A 20,650-nucleotide genomic window follows, 5' to 3' on the forward strand; every position below is an offset into this window, starting at 1 on the left:
TCAGAAACAATTATTTATATAATCCCCGCCGCCACTACCACCATAGAATTTCATAAGTGAGGGGGGATTCTAGCCTGGTTTCCCATACCCAAATCAAATAGTTGCCATTTCACCATCCAGACCTCAATGTATATGCATACTGTATATTGGCAAAGGGTTTTGCAAACCTCAAAACAAATGTTCCTTCTGCACATTTAAGCTTTGAAACAAAACTGAGTCCATTTGAACAGCATTATCAACTGCATATCTAGGATCGGACAACAGGTCTCTAAGTGTCCCACAAAGGGGCCCCATAATCACTTACTCTGGTGATGGGAGTGGCCCTCTTTCCCTGTGTTAGGAAAGCAGCAGCCCTCAAAAGAATCTGTCCTGACAGTGGGACAAAGCCCCCATGTAAGAAGATGTGCGGGGAGCAGAAGTTGTGTAAATGACTGAGAAGAGAATGGCATCATCCATGCTACCTAGGGCAGAATCGCAAGGGAACTGCCAGATTATAAAAAGTGGAACATGAAGAGTGGGAGAAGTTTTGAGAAGCAATAAGCCCCACTCAGTTCACAGAAAGAGAGTAACGGTACAAGACCCTGCGCTATTACAGGTCTACAAGAAGATTGGATTGGGCAATCCGTGTTCATGGATGAATGGTAGTCTCATCTGTTTTCTCGTGAAAGTTCTGAAACTCAGGCTACCAAAGATAAAGAAAATATATAGTGGGAAAGAGTTTGTTAGGGAAACTGAGCTTGTTGTAGGAAGCAAGGAAACAGTATGGCAGAAGGAGATTCTGATGAGCAAACTGAAGAAAAACGTGAATTTCAAGGGACAAGTAAAGTTAGGAACTACAAGAGAGGAAAGGGGGGGAAGGGAATGCTGGCGTTATAAAAGTAAAAGAGTAAGTGGATCTGCCTGACAAAGGCCTAAAGAGCAAAAGTGCAAGCAGTGAGCCCTTGTGAGTAGAAACATTACCAAATCTTTATCACTTGGTAACTCACTAAACATCCTGCCTTCTGAAACTGTGGTTTTTTGGTCAACAAAGCTGTGGAAGAAAGCTCCACAAAAGGAATGGTTAATAAGAGCCACTGCTTGTTAATTCCCAGTAAAACGTATCTCCACAGAGATCATACAAGGTGATAAATGTGATGCGTGACAGCAATGACTTTGGCCTGGTTTGGACGTAAAAGAAACCAGAGTTTGGGGGATTGCCATAAAATACCACCCTTCCACTTTTGAATGCAAATTCTAGGTACCTTCTTCAAACTGGGTTCCACATTCAGTATTATCTTTTCGACAACTGTGATTAAAATGAACCCAAGGTATGCTCCAAAACTCACTTTGAGACCCTGTTTTCAATCAGGTTCTAAAAATGGGTAGAGTTAAATACCAGGATTAATTGTAACTAGGATTAACACTGGTCACACAAGACCAAACTAGATAAAAGGAGGCAGTGGGAATTTGCATGCCAGAAGAGAGGAGGAATGGAATCCTGCAGTCCAATCCTGATAACATGATTTCAGTGTTATGTTCTAACTGGGTTTTGTTCTGATCACTACAGCTGATGAGGCACGCCTTTAGTTGTTTTAAACATGACTTGCTGCTTTAGATGTGGCAGTGCAACAGAATAAATTACATAGAAAGCTACAGGTGTCCAAAAGGGTCCTCTGCATTCCTCAGATCCTAAGAGGGAAGTTAAGTATTTCAAAAGAAATTAGAACATTGTGTGCACTAATGTTGAAGGATAAGTTAGGAAGTAATCGTGCTTGCAAATTTAGCATCTTAATATGTTAAAGGCAGGAACATTTTAGAGTTAATTGGCAAGCAAAGCAAAAGGTTTCTAGGGCTGCGATCCTACACACGCTTACCTGGGAGTAAGTCAGATTAAACTCCGTGGGATTCCTTTCCAACAGGCAGGTATAAGATTGCCCTGCAATTTAACTTGGGCAGCCATATCCATTTTGGGACATACTACATTAATAGTACCCTGCAAAGGACGACTGAAGTTTTCATCATTTTGATTTATTTTGAGGCAGAAATTTGACATTTATTTTTTTTAAGTCTCCAACCATCCTCTGAGTTTGAAGAGTCATTGGCATTATCATCCTGAACTGCCATGTTGAGGTACCTGCTTTTATTACTGTAATTATTTTCCTACAGTGGATAGATGTCATATTATACTGATGTACTCTGTTACTAAAGTCTCGCTGCTATTGAAAGCTTCATGCTTCAGCTGATAGTAGAGTATCCATGCAAAGGCATGTCTAAAAATACAAAATTTAGAAGCCAACACCAAGTGTTTCTTCAGTAATATTTTAACTTATTTTTTGTTGTAAAAATTAGATAAAAATATTAACACAAAACAAGCAAATAACCAAAAATAAGTTCAAAATTAAAACCACCACCACAAAAAGGCAGTCATTAAGGATACTCTACCTTTTTCAGCGCTCCCATTAATTTTAGGAATGAAGTCATCAACTTGTATGCCTAGAATTAACAAATGGTATTAATTCTGAATAAGCAAAGTATTCTGTAGAAATGGGTGCTGACTTTCTATATTGCTTAAGACTGATTAGAAGCAGAGACACTCCATTTTCAGGTGGCAAAAGTGAGCTGGGCATTTGGGCTATTATGGGGGTTAAATTACAAGGGCAGGGTTGCAAATCTCACCAGCTCTTCCCTAGCTCCTTATGGACCAACATTTTCAGTTGCCCAGAATGTCCTCAGAATGAGTGCCATTGTGAAGGGCATCTGATGAAAGAACCTTGCCCTCCTCACTGCCAGCCACTATCCATCATGCCCCTGAATGCTCCTTTGGATAACACTCACTGAGGGTATTCTAGGGTGTTTCAGCTCATGGCTTTAGTTACGAGAACTTGGAAGCAGCACTGGTGAGTTTCAGGCCCCCTGCCTTGACATTCAGGAACAAAGGAAGCTGCCTTTTACCAAAGTTGTCCATCCAGCCCTGTGCCAGTCAATTTCACAGATTGTCAGTCACTCTCTAGGGACCTTTTGCATGCAAAGCATATGCTATGGTCACCCCCAAGCTATTTACCCCACCTTCTCACAAAATCCAGTTCAGTTTTGCTCCCCTGTTCAGTCATGAACCTTCCACTAAATATGGGCCAAACTTCTGAAATCTCCATTAATACTTTATCCTTCAAGCTACTGGAAAATAAGAAATAATCTCAATTTCCCTCCTTTGAGCAACAGAGTTTGTCACATATCACAAGTTCCGAAATCAATATACCATCCCCCCAAAAATTGTTAATGGTGTCATAATTCTTAACTGCATAACTAGAATGAAAAAGTTGCAATAGTCAAGTTCACCTTTTGTGTTCGGACTTTTAAAAAACAGTGCCCTCTACTGGAATTTTCTTGAAACCATTGTTTATCAATAATCTAGAAAATAAACTATAATAAAACTAAAGGCATCATTTTCAAACATTCTTACAGTCTGATCTATAGCTCATTTAACTGCTTTGCATGAAAGGGGTACAATTTAATAATATAATTTCAACATTAAGCAAAATACTTTAACATCAGACCTACCTAAGCTGTTGTGTTCTTTAAGAGCTTTCTCCTGAAGATGTTCTAACCGGACTGCAAACAGAATTCCAAAAAAACATATATTTCACAGTTTTAAAGAAAAAAATTATGATAAAAACATGTCTGGACTACTGGACTGACCTTGTAAAGCAGTTAGCCGTTCATTGGTGAAGTCATTATCTGCTTGCAAAGCCTCTATTTTTGCTTGAAGCTCTTGCTCCCTCTCTTCCATCTCTTCTATTTTATGCTGCAATTCCTTTTTCTCAGCCTGTCCCTTTTGCTGGATTTCTTCTTGTCTCCCTTCAGCTGCCTGTTTAACCCCATGAAAAACAATCCACAGATCAGTGCCTATGGATGGTGATTCCAGAAAAAGAATGAATGCAAAAGTCACGTTAGTTCTGGAACCAAAACGTGTGGTTAGAAAGACCAACTGTACCTTTAGTTTGTCAGTAAGATCTTTAATTTCATTTACAGCTCCATTGTATTTGTTGGCCAATTCCCGCAATTCTTCTTGAGTCCGTTCGTTCATTTCTTTCAAGTGAGTACATTCATCTTCGGTGTTGCTTAAGCTTCGCTGTGAGAAGAAAAATTGCACATTGAAGCCAAAAATATATTGAAACCAGAAACTTTTCTGTTACTCTGTTTTTAAGATTTATTATAATTGCGGAATGTATGAGAATTATAGCAACCATTTCCTAGAGGAATGTACCAGACATCACTCCAATGGCTCTGCTGAGACAGGCCAGCCCCATCAGGCCTCCTCTCCTTCAACTGGGGACAGCCATTCCAGAAGTGGGGGAGCTAGGAAGCAGAGCTCACTACATCAGCTCTGCTATGGCAAGCCAGCTCCATCAGGAACCTCCTGCCACAGCTGGTCATTATAGGAACAACTGTTTAGATTAGAAACTGGTGCCTGCATTTTCATTTTCATTCCCTTCTTCCCTCCCTATCCCTTTCCCCTTGGGTGTCGTGCTTTTTTAGAATTTGCTTTGATTGTATGTAAGCTGCTCTGGGAGTCTTTTTGGCTGAAGAGCTGAGTACAAGTGTCCTAAATCTATATATATATATAAAATGTAAAAATGGCATGCGGGTGTGTTTCCACTTTCAACCGAAACCGCTTGACCGATAGCACTCAAATTTGCACACAACGTCCCATGCTACCGTGAGATTAATCTTATAAAGTTTGCTAAGACAGATGTCACACCTACGCCACGAAAAACCCCAAACCCAAAAGTGCATGCTCGGAAAAGAACCAGGTTACAAACCAGCGCCCTCTAGCGGCGGCTACACTGGTACTACACCTATAGAACCTTCCCTCTCAACAGCACCTCAGCTGCCATTTACATACTAGGCCGAAGCCTTTAAAGACTAGGCCGAATGGAGGTACTGACTCCCCTGGGTGGGGGTTGGGGGGAGGAGGGGACAGGATGGGTCAGGACACGGTGGGGCCAGTCACATGGATGACCCGGGGGTGGGGGGGTGATATGTCATGGATCGACACAGGGTGGTGACAGTCACAGGGATTAGCCACGGCAACGCGTGGCAGGGCCAGCTAGTAAATAAATAAAATTACTCAAAACATTATTTTGCTAAGCATGCTGCCCTTGCCCTCTCCCCAATCACTGCAGCATTCCCTCCAATCTGTTCTAGGGGTGCACAGGGAATATCTGTTGCACAAGCAGAAGTCGTACAAGCTCAATGTCTCCATTGGATTCAATCCTACTCTTTAAATAAATACAAAGGGCAATCAATTTGAGTACAGTTTAATTTTGAACAGAGGTGTGCACAGTGTGAATTCAACTTTAATCAAAATAGCTCCACCATTTTATGATCTTTATGCATATACAATTTTATGAGTTAAAAAAAGAAGAAGTGACAGTTCAAGTCATTAGTACTAGCATACAAAACAAAAACCTGAATGCATACCTGAGAAAAATGCACAAGTCAGATACATACATTCCAAAGAAGAGTTGTTTGAGCAGGGAAAAAGTACCTCCCTAACTTTGCAAGATAAAACCCTATTTTAAAAAGGGTTAAATCTCAGAGTCCGGAAATAAATCTCAAGACAAGCAAAAAAACCCAGCAAAAAATAATAAAGATGTTGACACATTGATGTTTTATTTTCATGGTATGGTGGCAACATGGCTAAAATGCAAATTATAAATACCTCCACTTCAGAAAGTTTTCTGACCACTTCAATTTTTTCCTGAAGGACCCGCCTCAAGGACTCTTTGGCAGTTGTCTCATAGTTATGCTTGTCTTCCTGCAATGCTATAAGCTCCTTTCGCAAACTATCTTCTGTTTGATTCTGTAAGCAGAAATGCAACATGGTGGAAATCTTAAAGCCCCACGCTCATATTACCATTTACAATAGTATTACATTACGTTACGAAAATATGTCATCCATTTTAGGAATTCACTTATGGGTTTTATCCTAGGAAATCTGGTATTCCATTAAAACTTTCCCACCTTGTCCCTCATGATGTCCGAAACATTCTTATCATTTTTCAAATGCTACATTGTCTGACATTCTTGACTGCAGATTTACTTCTGAGAAGTCATGTCAGTACAGTGGTACCTCGGTTTAAGAACAAACCCTGTTATGAACTATTTGGTTTACGAACTCCGCAGAACCGGAAGTAGTGTCAGGGTTTACAAACTTTACCTCGGTCTAAGAACGGAAGCCGAACAGTGGAAGGGCACCGGCAGAGAGAGGCCTCATTAGGGAAAGCATGCCTCAGTTTAAGAATGGTTTTGGTTTAAGAACAGACTTCCGGAACGGATTAAGTTTGTAAACTGAGGTACCACTGTATACCATTTCAAACTGAAACTACTATGCTTGTGCTATGCAAAATTCTAAGGTTTTTTCCTCATTAAAAATACAAAGGGGGGGGGTGTTTCAGAGATGTAAGAGAGAGGTGCAGGCATAACATTGACTCCTTAACCATAGTTAATGGCCAGGAGCTAAATTTGGAAATGCATACTCTCTTCCTTTGTAGGAACTACAGTCAGATCTTGGCTCCCAAACAGCTCCGTTTTCAAACAATTTGGCTCCCGAACGTCGAAAACCCAGAAGTAAATGCTGAAGTTTTCGAACATTTTTGGAAGCTGAATGTCTGACGCAGCTTCCGCTGAGTACAGGAAACTCTTGCAACCAATCAGAAGCCATGATTCGGTTGTCGAATGTTTCGGAAGCCAAACGGGCTTCCGGAATGGATTATGTTCAACAACTGAGGTTTGACAGTATTAAAGACATACGCATATATAAACTATGCTTAAGGAAACATCAGCAGAGACCTTAACTGCAAGGTTAAGCATTGTTTCCAGAAGCCACGCCTTGTTTTGCGAACGTTTTGGAAGTTGAACGGACTTCTAGAACGGATTGAGTTCAAGAACCAAGGTACCACTGTACTCTGGTTTTATGAGCACCCCAAGGTGGCTTACATTTAAATGGAGCTTCATCCTAAAAACAATAACCTGAACACGAAAACAGAAGGAACAGCGAGTGGCAAGAAGACACACATTTTTTCAGCACTAACATGATTCTGGTACTGGCACACTGAATGGAAATGGCCACTGGCTTAGAATGCTTTTAAAATGTCAACCAGAATAAATTTCCTTATACAATCATAGACCCAATAAAAACAAACACCAAAATCATACAATTCCTTGAGTACACAGAGTTCATCCCCTCCCCCCCATCACTGGCTTCTAGGTACCATTGATACATGAAACCTCCATGTCCAAAGGTGGTATGTCACTGAGTTTAAAGGTGATGAGGGGAGGTGGCAACGGTGGAGCAAATGCTTTCCTGGCCTGCTTGTAGGCTTCCTGATAACATGTGCATGGTCACTGTGAGAAACAGGATGTTGACCTAGTCCTAGGTGGACCTTTGATCTGATCTAGAAAGGCTCCCTCTTATATTCACTAAACAAATAATACATGTTTTGATATTATCAAGTACTCCAAGTTCCCAAACTCTAAATCCGAGCAAACTACCTACTTTTGAACATGCTTGTAGTTGGTTTCCCATAACCTCTAACCTTGATAGTAGTCTATCTTCATCTATCAAAGCCTGTTAGAAAGAAATTCAAGCACATTCGTAAATTAGCAGCATCTAATACAGTAAAAACACACAGTGAGTATTTAATAAGAACATGGGTTTTATGCACTACTTTACTACCGGGGAAGCCAAGTGGTGCCCTCCAGATGTTGTTTGACTCCAACTCCCATTGCCCCTAACCACTGGCCGTGCTTTACAGCATTGCTAACTACACTTCAGATTAGTTCACAGTAATCTATAGTTATGACAGAAAAGTAGGTGCTATCTACTTACTGAAAGGGTCCAAAATCAACATCACACAAAATACCTGCCAACTGGTATCTGACGCCTCTTGTGTGACAGCAAGCAATCGCTGCAAGGTGGCCAATTTCTGTTCCAACATTTGTTCCCTATGTAAGGCTTCCTGCATTGAATAACAACAACAAAAAACCTATTAGTACAACACAGTAGCAATATAGATATATCAGCACTTACAAAGTAGAGCTAAATGGTTTAAAAGGGTGAGAGATTTCAACACACTGTCTTAACTAGATATGATTATTTTGGCTGAGTTGAGACATCAATGAACTCAGGTTCCCAAATATGCATAGAATGTGCTCTGGCCTCTTACAGATGTTGGGGCCCATCTCACTGTAGGCTTTGTACAGGTATGAATTTTAAAGACAAAAAACACTTCAAGGACTACTTCTGTTTCAAGGAAAAGAAAGCAGCTCAGCAGCTATCAAAGTTCGAAGAAACTGAAAGAACAAACCCAATTGCTCACCAAAATGTTCAAAGTTATCTTTACCGAAAACCACTAGGTGGCATACTTTACCCTTCTTTTTTAAAAAGGGCTTGGTAGTCAATAGGAATACAGGCAACCCCCAATTACGCAGGGGTTGCGTTTGGAGTAACCACGCACATACATGAAATCATGTATAATTGGAGCACCCATTGGAAAAGCCTGCAAATACCCTCTAAACCTCTGGAAAGCCTAGAAAAAACCCTTTGAAAAACCAGCAGCCCGGTACCAGATGGGCAGAAATGGTCGCCATGATGGCACTCAGTCTTCCTCATTGCTAGACGACGATTTTCAAAAAACAAGTGGGGTAGACCAGTACCCCGAGGTGCTTGGCTGTGGGTCAGATTCACTGGGTAGGGCTGGTAGTGTCTTGCAGAGGAACATGGTGATGGGCAGCTGGTGCTTCTGTCTCTTCAGCTGGTGAGGGCACACTTGGGCAGCCTCCTGGTCCATGGATGCAGCTTCACCAGAGGGGCCAACATTCTTCAAATTGGCGTTTGAAGCAGGCCAGCCAACCAGAGCTGGCTTGGAGCTCCTTCACAGGAGTGTGCATACAGCCAGAGAGGCTTCTTGTGCAAGGTGTATCTGTCGTCTGGCAGTTCATGTCATCTAGCCACAGGTCCAGTGCCTCATGTGCCTTCACCAGGGCCTCATCACGCACCTAGCTGGGACCCTGGTAGTTATAGGTGTAAAGGTACTCACTGCTCCACTGCCTGGATTTTCTTCCCATATCCTAAAGGCACGTATGCTGGATTCATTCTTGCAAAACTTGTGTACCACGGCACACACACTCATGCAATCCCGGAAGCAGTCCAGCACTTCCAATTTCTCCTCCAGCGTGGGCACCACTCGCTACCTCTTGAGTTTGTCATCACCCAAGGAAGATGATGGCGCCTTGCGTTTAGGTGCTGCCTCAAAGAACGGCTTGAAAATCTCCACCCAAAACTCTATCAAACTACGCCACATTCATTCCCTCCCAACCTCCTTCCTCAAACTCCAACTCGCTATAGGCCTCAACGGTTGATGCAAGGGCTCTTGTGACTGCGATTGCAAAGGCTCGTGGGATTGCTAGGCGCTGTTTTTGTGCCTTTTCCTGACCTTTCTTGGCTCTTCTGGGGAAAGTTTAGCAATTTTTAAATTCACTCCTGGGTTCAGCACAACGTGCATATACACAGTAATGTACATACTAAACACGAGTAAATGGGGGAGGGTTGCCTGTATATCTTTTCCTTAATCAGCTCAAAATACTCCTCCTCTACTACTACCCAAAAAATTGGCTGCACTTAATAATTTTGCACACAATACTACTACAATCAGAGGTTTGCAAATTGGCACAGACAGTTTCCAGAAGTCAATATTAAACTGTTGAAACCTCCAAAGTGTAACCCTGCACTGATTGCATTCCCACCACTGGTTTTGGAAGCAGTGTACATGCATTAGTCTCAATCCATAACTATCCAGTTGTTTTTATGAAATGCTGCATTTTGATGCATTATTCCCCAAACCAGCTTTAATCCCAATTGAAACCTAGATGTTTTAAGCTGGTAATGTGTGCGTAGGCTAAGAGAAGAGAGAGATTTATACGGCCCACTCTTGTCTACAGTCCAGGAAGAAATGGATCAAAGGGAATACAAAAGCGGTAATGCCAGATAGCCCCTCTGGGAGATCTGAAGTGCACTTAATTTTATTCTTTATAGGTTAAGTATACTAGAACTTCCCATAGATACATTTTACTAGGATATAAAGGGGGGAGATGCCAACTGAGAATGGGGATTAGGAGACTTGCAGGAAACATGTTCACTCCTGTAGCTTGGTGTTTCAATCTACCTTAAATTTCATTTGGTATCCTGCCAAAATGGGTATTAGATATCAGGGAACTGGTTGGAGAGATGCTACAGCAGTTTGGGGGCAAGACTGAAAGATGCTTCTTTGACCACTGCATGTCCCATCCAACCCCCACCCCAGGCCATTTCCCCATACATACTTGGGAGATAGAAGTTAGGAATGCTACTCATAACAATGAGCTGAGATTAGGTTAATACTCGCATTCTACAGATACTAATTATGACTATAGTGTATGCATGGCAGGGAAAACACTTGGAACTGGTTTCTAGAATTTCAAACATTATAACAAGAAAGTCCATTATATGCATGATGTCACTAGCTAATCCAGTCTCAGCCTTACTCCTAATATATCTGCCACACAGAAGCTCCAAACTGATTATGTAGAAGATGACTCAGTCAAACCTATACAATATAAAGGAACAGGAATTATACATATGCCCGAAAGAAAAGTTACCTGTAGATACTGAGAAAGCTGAAACAGTTCCTGAGAGTACATACTGGGAGTGTTAGCAGCAACCTGTGAAATTGAAAAACAAATTTCTCTGGAACCCATAATACTTCAATGTATATAAAATAAACTGTTATCAAAAAATTCCCTTCTTTTCTCTCCTCTTAATCCATTCAAACAATTATGCAAACAAGTGAAGGCCTGTCATCATTAGTTCACTCGATTTATGAGGTTAATAGCAAAACTGCAACAAAAAAGGCTTTTATCCTCTAAAACTTTTGCAACTTCCTTAAATGCAAGCTACTGTAATAAAGAAAAAGGGACACATGTATACATTTACAGAGCATCCTTATTTTGAGCTAACAGTTACCCCTATGTTTTCTTTTTATCATTGTTTGCTGGCCAACCTCAAATTATGTATTTGAAAGGTAAATGGAATTCCATTTTTGTATACAGAACAGTTAGTATGAAGCAATGTGCTGGTTGTTTGTTTGTTTCAGCAAGCTTACATAAGCCTACTTAAGTTACTCATAATTTTTTTAGATGTTTTATTCAGTTTTCTTTCCTTTCCTTTTTTGACATGCTGACTTTATGTATATTTGTCTTATTTCTCTAGATTTCTGTTAACTTTCTTATGTTGAAGAAATTAAGCTAGTAAATTGTTTAGCAACTTGATAGAGCATATTAATATGATATTAGTCATAGTACTGGAATGTCCATTGTGCAAGAAACCGTATGCACCCAGCCAATTGTAAAAGAATGCATGTATGTACCTGTAAAGCACAAGCCAGCTTTTCAGTCAGCACTGGTTTTTAATCTAGTGTATACTTACAACAAGCTTAGTTAATTAAGGATATCTATAATTAGGTACTGCACCCTTTAGGACTGTATACAAGTGTAGCACAGTATTGGAGGCTAAACATAAAAAAAAACATGGTATTAAACATCCTACCTCTGACTTTTATATTTGAGTTGTCTGAGAACTTTTATGTTAAAAGAACCTTTCAAGCCCTAACTGGATAGCCAAAAACCAACCTTGGCTTATCACTATGGTTTGTTTGGAGTAAAGCAAACCATGGTTTTTGGTTCAGAATGCAATGCTAAGTCAGCAATCATTGTCAGTTTTGCCTCAGCATAAGAAGGGAGAAACTAAGCAGGTGCAGGCTTCTTTTACATTGTAAACCATAGCTTTTACACAAATTCCTACAATCACAGATTAACTTTTAAAAATGTATTCTTGGTTTTGTTCTTGGTTTTCTTTGTTACTATGTTATGTATTTTTTTGTTTTTATATTGTAAACTGCCCTGCTATCCTTGGATGAAGGGTGGTACAGAAATTTAATAAAGACTAATAAGACACATTTAGCTGCCCAGAGTGGCTGGGGCAACCCAATCAGATGGGTGGGGTACAAACAAACAAACAAACAAGACTTATTTTTCAAAAAGTGATTCCAGGGGGCGGGAATTATCGAAAGACGGGTTTATTAATATCTAGGACAATTTAAGACTGCTGATCTGTATGTGTCCTCCTAAGTCTGTACACGTGTCCTCATAAGTTTTGCTGTGTTGAATTTATCTTATATAAGGTAACATTTTTCACTATCATAACAAAAATTAAAAAGCAATTTGAGATGGCATAAATTCGTGCTTATATAAAAAATGGAATGCGTGCAGCCCTCAGGCACATTACTGTGTCAACGCTTTATTCAAAACAATTTGCTGCATCCCACTTTTTGACTGGCATCCTCAAAGCAGGACGCCCACACTTTCAAACAGTATGGAAGCTATTATTGGGGGGGGGGAGAGAAGATGTACTCAGGAAACAATATCCACTTCGAATGTCTTTCAAAGCACTTGGCTCTTTTTAAAAGTGTTGTTTTTACATCTATGTGGCAGAAGGAAAGAAATGTTCTAGGACATACCTTATCAACAGGACTTGGTAAGGGAGCATGGATGACACTGTAGAAGAAAAACATCACCATTTAAATATTATTATCCTTCTATACCCTGAACAGAGTTTCATTGTCCCTGAAGGAGCAGATTTGCAACCCGTGGGCGCTTCTGAATCCAGCTTTGTCGCTGGAGGTTTTGGTAGCCTTAGTGGCTAGAAGTGTCTTTGCCAGCTGACACTGGTATAGCAGCTAGGACACTCCTGGATCAGGAAAGCCCAGCCGCAGTAATTCATCCATCGGTTACTTTCAGATTGAACTACAGTGGTGCCTCGCTAGACGAATTTAATTCGTTCCACAGGTCTTTTCTTATAACGAAAAATTCGTCTAGCGAATCCCATAGGAATGCATTGAATTTTTTTGAATTTTGTTTTGCCCATAGGAACGCATTAATTGAATTTCAATGCATTCCTATGGGAAACCACGATTTGCTAGACGAATTTTTCGTAAAATGCATTCATCTAGCGAGGCAACCTCCGCTAGAAAAAACCTTTCGTTAAGCGGAAATTTCGTTAAGCAGGGCATTCGTTAAGCGAGGCACCACTGTATTGAAATGCACTCTATGTGGGGTTCCCTGGCACTTGACCTGGAAACGGCATGCAGTGCAGAATGCTGAGGCACAGTTGCTGACAGCAGTGAGACCCTGTCAGCATATAACACCTCTGCTGAGACCTGCCCTGGCTGCTGATTTGTTACTGGGCCAAGGCCAGCGTGTCACTTTACTATCAGTATATAAGGCCCTTAACAGCATGAGACCAGTTTAATTGAGAGATCGCCTTACGCCACATCCGGCAACTCAACCACTTCGATCTGCAGAACTGGCATTGTTACAGGTGCCACATAATACACTTCCCTCATTTTTAAGCTACAGTAATGAACTTTTAGTGTGGCAGCACCCACACTTTGGAACTCCCTGTTTATTGACATCAGGCAGGCACTCTCACTGTACTCCTTTCTGCACCTGCTAAAAAACATTTTGTTTAGCCAAGCCTATCTGGACATGTAGGTTGACATGTGTTTTAATCTGGTTTTTAGCTTATCATTGGTGTTAATTATTTTTTTGAAAGTTATAAAAAGTTGTTTTTGTGGGAGATTACAGTTAAACATAACTATGAACAAGTGCTAGTTAGTGCATGACTGAGTAAAGGACCAGAGCTGCATTGCTAAATAGACTCAGTTAGGTCATGCCCCCTCGCCTCCAGAGAAGAAGTGAAGCTGCTTTCCTCCTTCCCCCTTCTCGCTGCACTGTGTAACCAACTAAGGAGGATGTGTGTAAGCTTGCTCCCAAGCTTACAGAGTATTCTGCATTTTCTACGCAAATGTATTTTTGCCTGTATTATCTTTGTTGCTGCATGGGACAAGGCATGACTGAGACTTTGAATCTGCGAGGAAAGCATTTTAAACTTAACAGCATTTGGTCTGCTCATTGCAAGGGGGGTAGAAAGAGGCCAGCTGCTGTGTGCAGCTGAATGGGATAAAAAGGTCTAACATCCTATATTCATAACATTAAGCTTTAATGTGCCACTTATTTTTATGAGTTTAATACTCTGCTACTGGGGTTCTCTTATACTAGCCCCACTTTTTGAATACAGGCACCCAGACAATTCTTTTGTTGTTCACCCACACACATGGGTCCACAGGGATTCATATATTTATTGCCCCACTGTTTTAAACTTTTTTTTTACTGGTAATTTTATTGTTCTTTCTTTTTGTAAGCTACTTTGAGGTGTTATTACAAACAAGCAGTATATAAATCTTGCGAAATAAATAATAAATGATTAAATCAGATGTCTCGAAACAGATGAGCACTTATGGTCTTATACCAAAATGGGTGGTGATGTTAATAACCCTAGCTCTGCAATATTAAGATCATTGTATTAGACAGCAGTTTTAGTCCTGGTATGTAGAAATTCTTTACCATCTGAAACATATTTGATATTAGAACAACTGCAAAGTTACACTTACTCTGACCGTAGCCTAGCTTCCATACCATCTGGGAGAAATAGTTTTATTGTTGAGACAATGCATCCATGGGTGACTGGAAAGAACATTAACATTGTAAGTTCTAAGTAAGTATTCAATAAAATTAGTCAATGAAAAGTGAAAACAATGAAACATTCAATAATACTGAAGTAATTCTGTCTGACAAAGAACAGACTGATAAAACAGTCAGGTGTACAAGCAAAGTTAAACAGAGGATGATTGGGTGTTGGTGTCAAAAAGTTCAGATAGACTTAGTCCTGTGCCACTCTGTGCATAGCTGTCAACTTCCAGATTGGAAAATAAGGGATCAGCAGCAGCGCAGCACCGGAAGTTGCTTCTGCGCATGTCCAGACATGCGCAGAAGCGACTTCCGGTGCCAGGCTGCCCGTGTCCGCATGTCTGGGCACCAGAAATCACTTCTGCGCATGCCCGAGTATGCACAGAGGTGATTTTCGGCAGCACTCAGCAAGTGAGCGAGCAGCCAGCTGGGAGCCGGGACATTTACGGGGTATTTTACAATCCGAGGTTGCAGCGGGAAACAGATTTAAATTTGGGGTTTTCCTGCCAAAAACGGAAGGGTTGACAGCTATGACTCTGTGTTGTCGACCCAGTTCCGAACTGTTCAGACAGCAGGCACCAGAAAAATGTTTAAGTGTGGGCAAGATTTCAGAGAACACTTAGGGATCACAAAAAAACACAAGCTTGAAAACCACAAGCTTTCAAAAGTGATGCAAAAATAAGTACATGAAAATTAGATCAGTTGCCTAAGTGTGCAAGACCAACCTTAGATCAAAAAGAGTAAGACTAAGAAACTCTATACTACTTCAGGCATGTTGATGAACTAATGTAGAGAACTAAAAGAATAATTTGCAACAATTAGAGGGGGCTGTAAAAAGCATAGTCAGAGATACGATACACCCGGGGTCAGCAACCTCCAGCCCATGGGCCAAAAGTGGCCATGGGGACAAGTTTAACTAGCCCATGAGCCGCCCCCGAACTGAGCCACCCACTCGGCGAATCCCCGCACTCTATGCTAAACCGGCACGGGGACTCGCTTCCACAGCGCTGGAAATCGTTTCTGCGCATGCCCAGACACCGGAAATTGTGTGTGTGTGTGATCCAGCCCATGGAGAGATCTCCGCATGACTTGACCGGCTCGGGCAGGTAAAACCTTGCTGACCCCTGCGATACATGATAATATGTCAGGCATCCCCAAACTGCGGCCCTCCAGATGTTTTGGCCTACAACTCCCATGATCCCTAGCTAACAGGACCAGTCGTCAGGGATGATGGGGATTGTAGTCCAAAACATCTGGAGGGCCGAAGTTTGGGGATGCCTGTAATATGTGCTTGAGAAGGGCATTTCCACCTCAGGTAAAAGAGATCCTAAGCACCAGGAACAGTATTTTACACACTTATAGTTTTTTGGTTCCTCTTCCAAAAGCAGCCCTCCTGAGTCATGCTCAAATGTCATAGAAACATCTGGAGCATCAATCTATGAGATGTGAGGAGATGCCACTGAAATGTAGGGAAATTCCTTGTGTACAACAAGTCTTTGCATAAGCACACTGGCTTCATCCATCTTGGCAAAAGGAAGCTAAATAGAAAAAGTACCGTAGTTTTTATCCTAAGTGAAATATTGGTTTGGATTTAAATGCTGAAAAGAGAATTACTTGCCAAATTTGTTCAAATGGTGGTCACTACTTTCATATGTAAATACATTTTGAAATACATCTAACCCAGCTAAAAGAAAAGCATACACTGTATGTTCCAAACTAGCCAGTTTTAAAACAAACAAACAAGTATTAAATAGTGAGTTTATTGCTCTAGAGTGCTGGGCTCAGCTATGAAGCAAGCTGTGTGGTCTTGGGCAAATCATATTCTCTCATCCTAATTTCTTGTGGCTGCTGGAAGGCTGCATTGAAATGTTGATCTTGGAGAAAGGGCAGGAAATATATAATAGTAAATAAAATATCACATAGTTGATCTATGGCACTGAATTCTACTTCTCTCATGCAATGCACTAACTTAAAGAAAAACAAACAAGATGGGTATTTATAGATAAATATCATCAAATATAACACCCAATGTACAAAAAGAAGAGCTGAGATTAAAACATGTTCAGACTTCCATGAAGAGCTAATTATTCCATGAAGAGCTAATTCCTGATGAAACAGTTACAGGTTTCATTTTAAAACAATTGGGAAACAATATTAAGTTTCCTATAGACTGCTTCCCCTAAATCACATTTTATAAAATGTGAAAATTATGCAAGTCCACCACTTTATTTTTCGGACGTTGTGATTTCTGTAATGTTTTGACACTTGTCTGGAGTTAAAAGCATAATCTGTTTGCAAAAAAAAGGCATCATAGGAATAGGCAACATGCAGAAAAGTAACAGCAAATCCAATGCTTATACAAAAGTTGTTCATTTATTTTTCTTTTATTTAAAGGACCTCTATGCTCCCCTTCAGTAAAACTATCAGGGCTAACTAATAACATACCAATTGTCCAGAAGCACCTTAGAGACCAGCTAAGTTTGTTCTTGGTATGAGCTTTCGTGTGCATGCACACTTCACACGAAAGCTCGTACCAAGAACAAACTTGGTTGGTCTCTAAGGTGCTACTGGACATATTTTTTTTTAATTTTTAAAAATATATTTCTACTGCGTCAGACCTACCTGAATCTAATAACATACCGGTACCATAAGTCTGTAAAGGCGCTGCCACACTGCATGGTTTCTTAAATGTGTATTTGCATTTGTGTAGGTTGTTCTTCCAATCAGCACTCATAAGGGAGGTGCAGTCTTGATTGGAACAGCAGCACAAATGGTTCTGACAAAAGCTGGAAGGGTTAAAAGCATATCCACCAGCACCATAATACCAATCAGAATGGTATATCTGCCTGGATGTATGAAGAGATGCTTTTAAGAAGATACTGTAAAATACCAAATCTAAACTAAGTGCTTTGTTTTTCTTTAAAGCTTGCTTATGGCTAGAACATACTTGAGATTCTCAACTTAAAAAGAGAGGAAAGAAAGTGATCCGTACCCTTACCTTTCCGCGTGTTCTCCGTCACATCTACGCCAAATTGAATGATATCACCAGACAGAATTTCACATGGTGGGCTTTCCTCAGATCCTCTGCTCAGTCTCTGACTATTTATAAAGGTACCATTGCTACTCTTAGTGTCTTGAAGATAGAACTGTAAGAAAAACAGATAAATTTAAGTCACCTACAAGAAAAATGTTACATTAAAGACTAAAGGCAAATCCAAGTTTAAAATGATAGTCAGTCAACAAACGGGTAAATAAAAATAGCATATTTATGCATAAATATCCCACTACACATTAAGAAGTAATGATAATAATTCCTATTATCACATACTGTTTTTTATTATCATTATTATTATTACTACTACTTCTACTACTACAGTAGTAGTAGGCAGCAGCAGCACCATGAAGCCTTTCAGAGCAAACCAAATTTAAAGAGTTGCTTCTTCAAAGAGTTTAGAGTCTAATTTTGAGAGCTGTAGAAAAAGGGGGGGAGGGAAGGAATAAAGAATGTACAAGGCAAACATAATATGGGATGAAGGTGAGCAAGCACAGTTACATGTAACTGGTGGTGACAGCTTTGTTGTAACTGGGGGGTGACAACTAAACCATAAAAGCCAAATGCTTAATGGGTAAGGTGGGCTTTGAAAGAGATAGCAATACGTACTGTATGTAACAGTACTGGGTGGCGAGTCCTGGTTCAAGGGCAAAAAAGGGATATGTAATCATTTCAGAGGGCAGAAGACCCCTGGGTGACTTGAGTGGTAGAGTTGGAGGAATGTAGGGATATATCAATAAATAAACAGGGAAAGATAGTTTGAGGAAGGCTGTGGGGAATGGATGCAAACAGGGCCGGTTTTTGGCGCCCTAGGCGAGATCACCTTTTGCCCGCCCCCCCCCCCGGGGTATGTATCTTATTGATACCGCCTGGTGGTTCCACTGACTTACTTTAATTGGAAGATCAACGGTTCAGCGGATAGCTCAGATGTGAGATGGTGCAATGTGAATGGCAGGAGGGATGAAAACTTTATAGAGCACATGGGATGACTGAAGCTCTACGGGACGCAGAGCCCATGCTGCTGGCCTGGGCAGCGGACGCTGTCTCCGTGCTGCTGCCGGCACCGCTTCCTTCCTGCTCTCGGCCGCTTTTGGCCACTTCCTTCCGCACGGCCCAGAGGCACTGCCAGCTGCGGGCGCCTCTGGGCCGAGCGGGAGGAAGCGGCCAGAAGCAGCCGAGAGCAGGAAAGAAGCGACGCCGGCAGCGGCACGGAGACAGCGTCCGCTGCCCAGGCCAACCTCCAGAAGGCGCACACAGCAGCAGCGGCCTCAGAGGAGGACCGCTTCCCACGTCCTCCTCCCCACAGTGCCCCTGTTCGCCAGGTGCCCTGGCGCCCCCCAGCCCGAGCCTAGAGACAGCTCTGCAGGCAGCGACGGGCAGAGGCGGATGGCGGTGGCGGGCGGGCTGGCCAGCACAGCGCCCCTCAATTTTGGCGCTCTAGGCAGTGGCCTAGTCCGCCTATATGGACGCGCCGGCCCTGGATGCAAATAGTACGGGAAACCAATGCAGATATTTAAGGAAGCGCATTGTATGGACTGAGAGATGAGAAAGAGGGCATGAGCTGGCAGCAGAGTTTTGGACGGGACTGAGAAGACTAAGACAGGCATATCAGTGTTTTAGATGATACTAGCATTATACATGGTGTCATAGTGTGGTAAGATAAAGTTAGGGCAAATAGTGAAAAGGAACAAAATAAAAAGTGATGGCTTTGTGGAGGTCAAGGGGAAGTGGCTTTAGTTGCTTGGTTTCCAAGTTAACACAAGTTCCTTACTTTCTCTCCAGAAGCATCAATTTTTAAGGTTAAGGGGATTCTGAAGATAGTACATAAAATAATGTTTTCACACCAAAATATATTTACGTACACTGGTTGCTAGGTGAGTGTATGCTTTTCAGTACGCTTTGAGAATCTTTTACATACCCCAAACAGTAGTGGATTGAGGAATACAAGAATTCATTTTTAAAAGAAACATAACAATGAATAACAAAGCCGAGATGTAGAGCTTTTGGTCCCTCAGATGTTCCTGAACTACAACTCTCATCAATCCCACAAAGCATGGCCAACAGCAGAAGATGATGGTAGTTGTAGTACAGCAACATCCGGCATGCCAAACATTCCCCGCACCTGACATAATGTGCTGCATCATCCAAGTGAAACAAATGACTTCTTATTTAACTGCTTGTTAAAAAGTTATGAGCTGCGATAATGGACATATTTACATACATGTAAATATTCTAAATATAAATACTGTAAATGGTGTTTATGAATGCATAATTGAGAAGCACAGCTACTATCCTACATCAGCACAACAATCAGATACAGTTCTTTTGAAGAGATTACTGGTTTAGATTTCTAAAAGTTTTAAACCTTTTTTTGTGTGCGATACAATTATTTTTCTAGGAGTTTTTCAAGCATTAGAGTAGGTTGGCACATGACCATTACAAAAAGTTGCTCAAGTGCCACTTCTGACCCTTCTCCTTTGGCATAATCTCTTCACGTTCAGTGTTTTGGTTCCTAACATACACTTCCATAACTAGATCTTGCCCCATGGCCATAAATTAGTCATGTCATCACATACGAGACAGGAAATACCTATCAGACAAGCATATACACAGCAGCAGTATCAAATGAACCAACAGGAAATTGAAACATCAAGCAAATTAAATTTACTTCCTTTCTTTAGGAAAGAATAAAATACCTCAACAGAATTTCTTCCTAGCTTACACTATTATTTCTAACACAAATGCAGCTAGTTTTCTTTTAAAAAACAACAACAGTGATATAGGAGGGTTCCATCACTTTACATCAACCCTATGCCATAGCTTCATCCAACTATTCCCAAACATCCATTGTGTCTTAATCCTCTACCCAGTCTACTCAAATGCAAGAACTCTGAACATTAGCCTTCCAGTGTTTATGGGGCATAAGAGGAGAAGAAT

The 20,650-nt window shown here is 41.1% G+C and overlaps 1 protein-coding gene across 20 annotated transcripts in view; it reads right to left on the reverse strand.

Annotated features, from left to right (window-relative positions):
• SLMAP (sarcolemma associated protein) overlaps positions 1-20,650 on the reverse strand; it is an 88,027-nt gene that overhangs the window by 35,039 nt on the left and 32,338 nt on the right. For 8 of the 20 annotated variants that reach the window (XM_035106400.2, XM_035106392.2, XM_035106393.2 and 5 more), the window contains exons 3-13: positions 17,660-17,807; positions 14,586-14,658; positions 12,594-12,630; positions 10,678-10,740; positions 7,905-8,000; positions 7,538-7,609; positions 5,702-5,842; positions 3,971-4,108; positions 3,676-3,844; positions 3,538-3,588; positions 2,422-2,472 (exon numbers count right to left, since the gene is read on the reverse strand). In XM_035106400.2, coding sequence (XP_034962291.1) covers positions 2,422-2,472; positions 3,538-3,588; positions 3,676-3,844; positions 3,971-4,108; positions 5,702-5,842; positions 7,538-7,609; positions 7,905-8,000; positions 10,678-10,740; positions 12,594-12,630; positions 14,586-14,658; positions 17,660-17,807 — 1,039 coding nt within the window. Of the gene's footprint in view, positions 1-2,421; positions 2,473-3,537; positions 3,589-3,675; positions 3,845-3,970; positions 4,109-5,701; positions 5,843-7,537; positions 7,610-7,904; positions 8,001-10,677; positions 10,741-12,593; positions 12,631-14,585; positions 14,659-17,653; positions 17,808-20,650 lie in introns of all 20 variants that reach the window. The other 12 variants (XM_035106389.2, XM_035106395.2, XM_035106396.2 and 9 more) reach the window with 3 other exon arrangements.

Source organism: Zootoca vivipara, chromosome 2 (assembly GCF_963506605.1).
Source record: "Zootoca vivipara chromosome 2, rZooViv1.1, whole genome shotgun sequence".
Classification (NCBI taxonomy): Eukaryota; Metazoa; Chordata; class Lepidosauria; order Squamata; family Lacertidae; genus Zootoca; species Zootoca vivipara.